Here is a 12535-nt window from a genome sequence, read left to right as displayed (position 1 = left end):
ATGACTCAACTCGCATGTCAATTTCGATAACGTAATTTTTGAAAATGATCCACCTCAATTTGAACGAATTGATTGATCGAGTTTTTGGCCATCAACCATTTCAAGCTGAAAACATTCCGATCAACACAGCAATTCCGACTCCGTTCAATGCAGATTGTCACCGCATCAACGCATCGATTTTGGAAAGAATCGAAGGTGCGGTACGAACGTATCAAAGTGTTGACACTGTCATCACTGACTATGAAGCGGAGGCTGCAAATTATCCTGAAGAATTTTTTAATTCTCTCACGCCTCCATCGTTTCCACAGCACGAACTCACACTCAAAGTGGGAACAATCGTCATGCTGTTGCGAAATCTCAACGTCAAAGTCAATCTTTGCAATGGCACACGTCTCATAGTTCGAGATTTGGGCCAATATCACATCGAAGCCGAAATCATCAATTTCGATGCTCGATTGTCGGATAAGAGGATGTTACTGCCACAAATTGATTTTGTTTCAGGCAATAGTCCTCTTCCTTTCGTCATGCGAAGAAGGCAGTTTCCACTTCGACTGTCCTACTGTATGACAATCAACAAATCACAAGGTTCATAATAAAAACCGATGAAAAAAAAATTAATACTTAACAGTTACTTTTATTTGTAACAGATATTAATGACTATTTATAAAAAAAAAAAACATGTTTTCAATAATAAAAATAAATAAAAAAGAAAATATTTTTATTTCTTTAAGGTTGGCAATACGATGTTTTAAAAAAGCCTTGATTAAGATTTTTAAAATTTAGGCATTTCTTTAAGAAATTTTTAATGTTTTTTGCAAGTCTAGAATTTTTTTAATCCAGTACATCTCACACTTTTTTAGTCTCCCCAACCGACTTTTGTAGCACGATGTTTTGAAACCTCTGTAATAAGATTTCTTAATTAAAATTAATTTAAAACATTTTTAAATGTTTTTTTGCAAGGCTAGAAATTTTTTAATCCAGTCATCTGAAACTTTCTTAGTCTCCCCAAATGTCTTTTGTAGCACGATGTTTTGAAACATCTCAATTGGCATTTGTACTACTAAATTTAAACATTCCCTATGAATTTTTCTTCTTTTGAAAATCAAAATCAGGGGGCCTACCACCGACTTCGATGAGTTTTCTCACCGGTGACAAAACTCACGTGCATTTTGTCACTCATTTTTAAAAAACGCTACTATTGACATTGCGTGAAATGAGAAATCTCACCGATGAGTTTTATTACCGGTTAGATATTGCAACGTTGCACTATCGCGCTCATTGCTTACCAACATAGGTTTTGACGTTTGACAACACACAATACTATGAAGGTGACGGAGGAGCAAAAAGAAATTCTGGTCGAGTTTTTGCGGACTCGGCCAGAATTAATTTCCGGAAAATTTTCCGCAAGCTTCGCCAAAAAAAAATGGTGAAGCTTTGTGGAAGGAAATTGGGGAAACCCTTAATAGCAAGCACCATCGGACCACAGAAAGAGTGGAAAGCGTGGAGAAAGGTAATTTTTCATATTCGTTACTTTAGATATACAACGTGTTATGTGGCATATAACTAAATATACAAATTTGACAGCTACCAAACATAATCTCAAAAAATTACTGAAGCAGAGATAACGTCTGCACGAAATAATAGCTGGCAACATCAGCTACCAATAAGGCATTGTTTTTAGATATTGTTAAAACAAAATTGGATGATCCGGCATATAACTTAGTAAGATATAATGAGTACGATAACTTGGACTCACTAAAAAATGATTTGGAAGAGCATTATTCAGAAAAGAGAACTTTAACTGAAATTCAAATGAAAGTCTTAACCTGTACTCAAAAGCGAGACGACATTAAGACGTTCCTACAAAAAATTCGAAAATTGGAACACGACCTAAATAATCTCATGTGTAACGGTATTGAAGGCGAAAATGCAATGGCGACAGTTTTATACATTAATAAAAAGTCCGCATTGAAGGCATTTGTCGATAGTTTAAATGACCCGGTAAGAATAATTGTAAAAGCGACTAAGCCTACACAATTACGCGACGCGATTCAAACCGCGGTGGAGGAAGAACGTTCCACAATGGTGCACCACCAAGACACCGCACACAGTAGTCCTCAACACGAAATAGGTTGACTGAAAATGTCAACCAAAAGTCTCTATAAATTTGAGTTTAGAACACATTCACTGTTCTTACCCATATTTTATCAAAACCGTAGCTGATCGGAAACTGTTGTTTTTCATTACTTTTTTTTAATTGTCCTAAATTTTAATTAATTTTTTGTATTATTTGTCACAATGTACCCTATTACTTGCGTTTTTTTTTATATGCTCGTAATATGCTATATGCTATTATTTTTTAAAAGTTAAAAAACAAAAAAAAATACATTTAATTCGATAAAAATTCAATAACTAATTTTTTTGGAAAAAACAAAAATTGAGCCCCTGCATATAACACATAACTATTATTAAAAAAAAAAATTAAGCAAAAATTACAGTTAGTTTCCGAGATATTTTAGATCGAGTTTACAATGTAATTCCCATAAGAAGAATACGGGTGGAATCCCTTTAAGAAAGCGGTATTAGCTGACCTTGAAAAACGCTTCGGAAAAGTTGAAAGTGTTTCTGCTCTCTTGGATCCAAGGTATGAAATACTCAAAAATTTATTTAAAAAAAATAATGTGTTTTTTTTTATTTAACCGTATGTACTTTCAAAATCCATTAGCAGTGTCTGAAGCTTTAAGAAAAATACAGAGAATGATAGATGATGAAACATCGAGACAAATAAATCAAAATGAGACGACAAGAGTCCTTGAAAAACAAGATCAAGTCAAAGGCTCGATTTGGATTTTCCATGAACATCTTTTAAACAAGTAGAAACAAAATGACTTAGACAACTTTAAGAATTCAGAGTTAATTAATAATTTGCAACAAAATCCAGTTAGTTTGCAACATAAATTTGACCCGATACAGTTTTGGGAAAATTCAAAAACAATTTACCCAATTTTATCTAAAATCGCCCTTCGACACCTGTCAATTGTAGCAACGTCAGCCTCGTCAGAACGAATGTTTTCTGTTTTCTAGAGGGGAAAACATTATGAACCCTTCACAAAACCGCCTCTCAGCCAGTAGGCTAGGGCGTTTGCTTTTTTTAAATTCCCTTCAATTGTCTGATTTGGAAGCAGCATTGTAATTCAATATGAATGCTCACGAATTGCAATACATATTTAATAGTAAATTACAAGCGAGGTGATAAATATGACATTACTCCGAGTGCTCATACAGGGCGATTCAGATAAGATAATGAGCCTGACGATCTGGCGATGCAACCCAAAATACAAATTTCATTTACGCCTTTGATCCAATTTCAATTAGGATTTGCAAGTTGAATCCAAGTTACCATCTTGGTGTCACTCTGATATTAGTGCAGAGAACGATTATTAGTGCCATTCAGTTCTCGCGGAATGATAGAGAAATTAGAGAAGTCTTTTCAGTGTAAACCCAATACAAAATGTATGAAACAATGAAACATTAAAGGTAGGCAAAGAGTTTTTTTTTTAAATCATTGTTGCATGTCAAAGCACTATCAGACCAACATAAGATAACTTGGATTGCAAATGCAAATCGTAATTAAAATTAGATCAAAACGTAAATGAAATCTGAAAACTTTATTCACAATCACATTATTTTTAGTTAAATATTAAAAAAAAATAAAATTCTAACAAAGTTGAGGCACAAATGTGGGAAGTAGGCCATGAAAACAAATTGCGTTCGCGTTTTTTGACGTTTAAGAAAAGTCAAATAAATTAAAATTAAAATTTATTATTTAAATTTATTATTTAAATTTATTATATTAAAATAATGTGTGATGCTATCGAAATTCTTGAAATGGAGCAGTGTACAGGGTGCTGCATTTTGGAAGTCCGAATAGGGAATCTCCGAAACTAAGAGGTTTAGCCAAAAACGAGTAATACATTCTGGGGCACATTTTTTGAGAAAATAATATTGGTTAAAACCGCATCCCTCTATGTCTTTTGTTTTCGACTTACAGACAAAAGTTGACATTTTGGCGAAATCTAAAAAAATTTATATCTTCGTTATTATAGAAGATACGGATTTGAAATAAAGACATTATACAGGCACTTTTTTACTAGGAATTTAATAATGTAGTTAACAATTTTTTCAGTTATTAATTTAGCCGTAATAAGATAAACTTGTATTTTTTTAAATGGAAATCATAGGCGGCTATGGCAATTTAGAAAAGCTTATTTTTTCTGATCTAAAAAATATATATTTGTAACAAAATATTTTTTTATAACTATACTTAAAAAGTGAAATACATATTTTGTGTGATAATAGTTGGCCATGGGAAAACTATTTCACTCCAAATGTGTAAATAATAATCAATAAGAGTTTTGTGAACTGTAAAATAGATGAAAAAATAGATAAAATTATAAAGATTTTAAAAACACGATACGGTAGAAGCATTGAACAAATATCCGAGCGCCTCAGAACAAAATTATTACAATATTTACATAATACAGTCAACACAATTAGAAAAAACATTTTTTTGATGGTCTAATGGAGGTAGGATAACGTTCCACAAGACGGAATTTGGGTATTTGAATAGCCATATCGTCATTTTTGTGTCATATAAAATATATTTTATTGAGGAATTAAAGAGGCTTTTTTACAACACTCAATGTATCACTAGAAGTTACAATGGTAATATTAGCTTGTTTAAAAACAAAGAAATGTTATTAGTCGCCAATAAGTTGATTTACAATTTATTTTGCATCTTTTTCATTACTTAGTACTTAGAAAACTCTTTCATTAGTGACACTGGTTGAATATAATTTAAATCCTTTTAGTTGAAGATGCAACATTTTTTCATGGCCAACTGCGAACAAAAATTAAAGATAATTTTTTGCTAAAAATGTATTATAATAATAATTTGTTACAAATATATATTTTCTAGATAAGAAAAAAACAAGCTTTTTAAAAATGACATAGCCATCTATGATTCCCATATAAAAAATACAAGTTTATTTTATTACGGCTAAACAAACAACTGAAAAAAATTGTTCACTACATTATTAAATTCTACGTAAAAAAGTGCCTGTATAATGTCTTTATTTCAAATCTGTGTCTTCTGTAATAACGAAGATATGAATTTTTTAGATTTCGCTAAAATGTCAATTTTTGTCTATAAGTCGAAAACAAAAGACGATAGCGGAATGCGGTTTTAACCAATATTATTTCCTCAAAAAATGAGCCCCAGAATGTATTACTCGTTTCTGGCTAAAACTCTTAGTTTCGGAGATTCCCTATTCGGACATCCAAAATGCAGCACCCTGTACACCTCCAGAAGTGAAGAAAGCTGCTTCAGAAGCAGTTGAAAATTTATTACCCGAGAAAAGTAAAGGCCGCTACGAAAACAATGTTACCGAAAAAAATTGCAACATTCTTGCTGATAGTGGTAGTGATATTTTACAGGTAAAGAGGTTAGGCGGCTGGAAATCAAGTGCAGTGGCCGAAGGATATGTTGATAATTCAATAATAGGTCAAGAAAAAGTCGCAAATATGTTGTCAGACACAAACACCTGTGGGCCCATCACATCCAACACCTGGGGGCCTAGCACATCCCAGGAATTTAACATAGTATCCAACAAACAAGTGAAAGATACAATTTCACTTGTTGTACATGCCACTGAAAGTGCAAAATGTAGTGATAAACGTAAACAGTGATAAGTGATTACTTACGGAACTGACAGTACCTAACATTATACTTTTTGAATTCATGTCTTTATAAACTAAAATAAAGTTGCTTTTTCCTTTCTATTACTAATTACAACAAAAATTAATAAAGTTTTCACACATGTACTGTTTCTAACCTAACTTTTTTTTTGATCATGTTTGATGATAAAGATCACGTCCTTTCGTTAACGTTGAGGTTACGAACGTCAACGCACCATGTAATTATAGTCGTCACCAACAATATTTGAGACTCATTATAGAATAAGCCGCTTACCCCCCACGGTGGTTCATGGGGCTTGCGGTAGAGATGCCATAAACAAATTTGCATTTCTTAGGACAGGCACGTTTCAAAGGTTTGTAGGAGGAAGAGATGGTCCGTAACAGAAATTTGTTTTTGGGGTTTCATCAAAAAAAAAATTAAATTAATTTTAATATTCAGTTATATTTTGAGATTGTTTCTTTACAAATCTGCATTATAACTTTAATATTAAATTAATATATTAATTCCCAAATGGTTTGCCTGTAATAAATTAAAAGCCCACCACAAAAATTGCAGAATACGGCTCTTTTCTACATCTTCTGGGTAGTACCACACGCAGTGAAAAATTATTACGGTCGACCACAAAGCTGCTTAACCCTCAATAAAGCTTTGCATACGTCAATCCCAAATATTCCTGGTGACGACTATATCATGTTAGAATTTAAATCTTACGATACATTAATCTCACTAAATGTAGGAACTCATTTAGCAAAATTTTTCTAAAAAATAGATTTTTCGAAAATCAGTTCTTTTATAGACGATTTTTTCATAGGATCGATTCTTTAAGTTTCGATACGAATCGATTTTTTTCTAAATGATCGGCAATCCTGTATCCAACTTCTTCTTTAAGAATTACCGCCAACCGCCAACGTGTCGATTGCCCATCTCCCCTCTTTGTAAATCCCGTACAGCCGCCTCTTACAAATATTTCGGACAAACCGATAATAAACGCGTTTAACAATTACAACACTACTACCCTATAAATATTCACTTACCTCTCCAAGAAATCGTCTTTTCCAATATTCTAAAACTGCACACCTCAGTCCGACAATCCAGGGAACAAACACAAAACCATCACAAAATGTACAAAAAACCTTATTTGAACACGAAATATTAAAATTCTTGAACCCGACACAATAAAATACCTAACCTCAAAACCCGGAAGTAGTTTTTCACAGCACTTTTAAAAGTTTACAACACTTTACAGCACCTATTTCTTAAGTTGATTTATTTTAATAATTACTTAAGCTGAATTTCATTTATTATCACATTATTTTTTATTGTAGTTCTTAAACGAACACCGCATTTGTGAACACAGAACACCTTCAAAATAGAACGCCTACTTAATGGTTTTAAAAAGTTTCTTTGTGGCGTCATCATACGTCCGGCCCGTGAACTAGAAAAGACGGCAATTTTGAAAATATGTTTTGTTTCAATTTATTATTTTTTATTAAAATTAAATCAAAAATACAAAATACATGTTTTAGACAAAATTTATTTTTAAAATACAATCACATTTTTTATATTACTTTAATTTACATTAATTATTATTTTCTAGAGGCAAATAATTAAAAAAAAGTGCTTGGTTCCCTGTATGTATTTATTTATACCTTCCACTGGAGTCACTCTTTTTCGTGGACTATAAAACCACATTTTCGATAATTCTACATCTTCTTTTTGTGTTGTGGAAAAAGATAGATCAACGGTGGTATTGGTAACTTCTGGTGAAAGGTCAATTTTCATCTGATCTGAAGAATATTATGGGTTGAGAAAATTAACCTAAGAAAATTAACCTAAGTTTTAAAATCTTACCCACTTTTGGTACCGACACCGACGACGCATGTTTCCGCAACTCTTCACTGTTATATTCTTACGTGTATCTTTCTTTAATAAGCAAAAAGTTAAAAAGTGATGTTATTACTTAATTGAACTTACCTTGACAAATATTAACAGAACGCAATGAGTTGGAGAACAGACTTTTGAACACACTGGAGCTCTTAATTTAGTCTGGCAAAAAGTGGCTCCAAACTCAGTCTTTACCTGCGTTCAGGGGTTGGGTTAGTAAGGGTAATAAATTGTAATAAAAGTAAAAGATCAGTTCGCTAATATTTGTATGCCTTGAATTTCTGGAAGTTGCTCCAGAAATTTCTTAGAAAGCTAAATATTGTTCTGACTTTTGGATCTTAAAAAAAAATCTAATCATAATTATTCTATCTATCTGATAGATTGCACATATTTACTAATTAGAAAGCTTACAGGTTCCATTTTCAATGTAAATTAAATTTTTGTATGGGGTAATAAGACATATAATTCGATAAATTAAAATTTTTACAATCGGAATAATTACAAATTTATGCAATTGTGGACTCAAAATTTTGGACATCAAGTTATGTCAGTTCAAAAAATATCAACGTAAGCCACGCTTTAGTGTCATTATGATTGACGCTTGGATCTAAAACTTGAAAGTTTTAGTTGAAATTTATTTTTGGCGTCGATTGCAGTACGTTTTTTATATAATTATTTTTTTATTATTATTTTGAATTATTGTCATTTTTATTTAGCTGTCAGCATAAAAACTACAAAAATAAAAAAAATCTGGTCTTAAAGTCAGTTTTACATTTAATGTCAACTGAATGACAAATAGCACTATAAAGTTTATTTTCTTTGGAGGGGCATTTATGATTTTTTTATCTAGGTTTTTTTAGTTTAAAAGTGTAGGTACTTGTTTTCCATTGCAATTTTTTGTCATTGACCACATTTATGGGTACCACCAATCGTAGAAAAATGCAAAGTTTTCATTTATAGTTTGTCTTACAAAAAAAAATTGTGATAGGCCGAATCATTTTTTATGAAGAACAATGATAAATTAAAAAACAAAAACGATCTCTTCAATGATTTTTTTTCATAATTGCCCCGCTAAAAAACTATTTGTTTTAGACTTCTGGCGAGCATTTGTTTAAAAGTAATAATTTTTTTGTACACGCTCTCAAAACAATCTGAGTCTTTGCTGGACCCAGTAAAATAGTATGAAGAATGGTTATACACTCACGGGCATAAAATTCGATCCATACTTTATTTTTATTTTTTCTCTTTCGATTTTTTTTCTTTCGATCAGAGAACTTTTAAACGGAAATAAGATATATTTCCAACTATTGTTAAGACCAACAAACACAAAAATGAGCACGCGATATAATTTTGAGGATTTTTTTTAACTTTTTTTCCAATCTTCTTTTATCGTGATACCTATTTTAATGCCCTTTGTCATTATTCTTGACATTTTTTGAAGGGCATAGAAGTACTTTAGCCTTCTAATAGTATATACGGTGTTAAATCCAACGGACGCGGCTAGGGCTCTAGTTTAAGATGGTAGATCGCAATATTACGCAGCTCGAGTTCTTGGAGTTTCGAGGTGTAAGGTGCAGAGAGCTCTAGAACGGTTTTGCGAAACTGGAGGCTACACTAGGAGAGTTGGATCAGGAAGAAAGCGATGTATCACAGCTCGAGATGATCATTTTCTCGCACTGCAAGTATTGAGAAATAAGGACACAACAGCTTTTCGTGGTCGTAACTTGTTAGAAGATGTAAGACGTGTGACAATAAGCGAAAGAACATTAAGAAGAAAACTCACTCAAGGAAAAAGGATTAGTTGCAAGGAGACCAGCAAATGGCCCCAAATTGACCAGAAAGCATCGAGTGGAGCGACTACGTTTTGCTCTTGAACATGAGCATTGAGGTGTTGCTGATTGGAGACGAGTTCTTTGTTCTAATGAGTCGAGGTTTTGTCTTCATTCTCCAGATGGACGACAAAGAGTTTGGCGACGATCGGAAAAAAGATTTGCACAGTGCAAGGCTGAGTTTTGGAGGTGGCTCTATTATGGTCTGGGGTGGCATTAGTTTGGAAGCTCGTACCGAATTAGTCATTGTAGACAGAAGAACAATGACTGCTGATAGGTACATCAGTGACATTCTGGAATCCTATGTTGTGCCTATGCCTATGTGCCTATGTTGTGGTGAAAATTTCATTTTTATGCACGATAATCCACGTGCTCACACTGCTCGCATCCTGAACACGTACCTAGATGAGGTTGMAATCGAACGTATGAGATGGCCAGCGCGAAGTCTTGACCTAAATCCCATTGAACACATTTGGAACATGGTGGGAAGAAAGGTTCGACGCAGAGTTCCTGCTCCTGTAAATTTTAGAGAGCTAAGTGTGGCAAATTTTGGAAGAAATTGACTAAAGAGCGATTGAAAATCTTATTGAAGGAATGCCAAGAAGAATGGCAGCTGTAATCCGTGCAAGGAGAGACAACACACAATATTAAACTTCAGGTTAAGTCTTAACTCTTTATTAGGTATTAATTCAGGATTTAATGTTTTCGTAAAATTTTGCATTTTTTTTTGTTATTGAAAAAATAAAAAAATTGTTATTTAATTTAAGCTGGTTTTTGTTTATACTTGTTTTAAAATGTGTAATTTAAAGTTCTCAAAAAATTGTTGCCTTATAGAACAAGAATTAGTTGAGAAAAATTAAATAAAAATGATGGATCGAATTTTGTGCCGATGAGTGTATTAGGTATGTACTCAGTACCCAAAATACAGTTTTTCAGAACGGATAATATAAGTCAATTTAGTTACTATGGTGGCGAAATTTGTTTAATTAATAATAGGTGTAATTCGTTGTATAATAAATTATTTTGTCTGATTATTGTTGCTATTTATTAAAACTCTCATAGATAATAAATAATCTTTTTTCGAAAAAAAAATGATCAGGTCTACTAAACACGGGAGATTCGATAGAAGTACAATTCCAACAAAATTAGCTTGTTTTTTCATTTCACGTCAAATGTTTCTGCTTCTAGTTTTCTAATAATTATAACTGAAAATTATTATGCTAATTACATGATAAAGATGACCATAATCCGTTCTTTGCTTGGGTTGGTACATACAAGGGCAGGTAAAGACCCTCGATCCTCTAGAGAAGCGGCGCTGGGAACGCCACTAGTGATAAAAGCAATGAACTAGGAGGCATTTTTGGGCAAAATGTATTTATTATTAATTTAAAAACAACACTGTTTTATTACATGGTGTTTGTTGAATGTGTTAAGAATTAATATTTTGTAATAAATACCAAAACCCTAAAACGAATCTTTAGGTCTACCGTTAAATATCGTGACTTTTACATCAATCACAATATCTCAAAAACTAAACACTTTTTAAAAAAAAAGCCAACGTATCGGCCTATAGAATATTCTTTTAAATTATCTTACACAAAAACCAAAATTGATTACTTAAAAAATGACTGAGTAAAGTTGTTTTCAAGTTCACCATTTATGCATTTTTGTTCTTTTTTTAAAAGAATTGATTTTTTTTTAAATCTCAGCGTATCGGCCTGTAGGTTTAAAAAATGTTTATTTTGATGTATAATACATGAAATTCTGTTGCATATTAAGAGAGTAATCTTGTTTTCAATATACTAACGTCTCGAATCGTTGGTCGCAGACACCCTTAAGGGTTGTTTACTATTTACCAACAGTAAAGGATTTCATGTTCGAAATTTACGATATCTGATACGATACGATAATAACCGCCCCAAATTTAATTTGTAATTAATTTCACATTTGACAATAATGCAAAGTAAATAACAATGTAATTCGTATTACGTTATTTCTGAATTAAAACACTGCGGACACGGCTTAACTCGATTTCTGTGAAAAATTTCACCAAAATGACATAAAATTCTTTACTGTTGATAAATAGTAAACAACCCTTAACTTCTACATTAATTAATAAAATTAGTAAATAAAACAATAAATTAATTATTTTGTGAAATGGTGACTTTGGACATCAAAATCTTACATCAGATCAATTTTTAATTTTAAAGAAACGTTTCAAATATTATTTTATTCCTTTCAAAACAAGTCAAATGCGATAAGTGATTACACATAGTCAAAATTCTTAATAATTTGAGCAAACGATTTACCAATTTTCGTCAACTTTCCATCGACCCATCCCAATGCCGGAAAACCGACAACTGCCGACCATCGGTTCCATCCCATCTGAAAACGGCCGAACGTGCCAGCTCGAGAACCGAGTTTGTGACATTACTTCTGAAGCAGTCTGTACCTCCTCGTGGTCGTAGCGTGGGCAACTGTTTGCTGGCAGACAAGGTAAGCTCTTGCAGAAAAGGTTTTATTTTGTTTTACGCCTGGAGCAGACAGGCAAAACATGCCAACACTGACTAATTTTATAGTTAATAATATGTTAATTGTAGATGAATTTATGTCTTTTAAAATTCGCGCCTTGCGTGATGAGGGCGCGTGTGTCGTTGGTCATGTAGGAGTAAGAAGATGGCGAATAAATAAAACCTAAGCATGGCATGCTTGTCTGTTATTTAATTTGTGATTTAATTTAAACCGACCCATCCTCGACTACAACTAATAATTTAATTTTCAAAAAAATTTGATTTGTTTATTATTTTGTTATTGATAGTTTACAATAAAAAGTTTAACAAAAAATTTGTTTTATTACTTTGAAACAATTTAATAATGGCAAGTTTCATTTCAAATTTTGTTTAAAATGAATTTTTTTTTATTTTCATTTTAAACAAAATTTGAAATCAAACTTTCTAGATAATAATAATGTCACGGGCCTAAGCTCGTGCAAGGGGTTAAGACAAAGACCAGGGTAGAAAAATAGAATTTATTGCTTACAAACTAAGTACATAACTTAAGGGAG

At 32.3% G+C, this 12535-nt stretch overlaps 1 protein-coding gene and 1 long non-coding RNA gene across 2 annotated transcripts; one reads left to right on the top strand and one right to left on the bottom strand.

Moving 5' to 3' along the window:
• The first annotated feature begins 44 nt into the window (after positions 1-44).
• Positions 45-593, top strand: LOC123005280. Its single transcript, XM_044398961.1, has one exon. The coding sequence runs from the start codon at positions 45-47 to the stop codon at positions 591-593; it is 549 nt and encodes a 182-aa protein (XP_044254896.1).
• Positions 594-7417: 6824 nt separating this feature from the next.
• Positions 7418-8115, bottom strand: LOC123005532. The gene is made up of 3 exons (XR_006412759.1): positions 7733-8115; positions 7610-7681; positions 7418-7545 (listed from the first exon to the last, which is right to left on the bottom strand). It is a non-coding gene; the product is annotated as an uncharacterized LOC123005532 (long non-coding RNA).
• Between the last annotated feature and the right edge of the window lie 4420 nt (positions 8116-12535).

This window comes from Tribolium madens, unplaced genomic scaffold (assembly GCF_015345945.1).
Source record: "Tribolium madens isolate multiple individuals breed KSU strain unplaced genomic scaffold, Tmad_KSU_1.1 Scaffold_20;HRSCAF=117;Tcas5.2_LG4, whole genome shotgun sequence".
NCBI lineage: Eukaryota > Metazoa > Arthropoda > Insecta > Coleoptera > Tenebrionidae > Tribolium > Tribolium madens.
The sequence above is the reverse complement of the archived record's forward strand: the minus strand, read 5'-3'. Positions and strand labels throughout refer to the sequence as shown.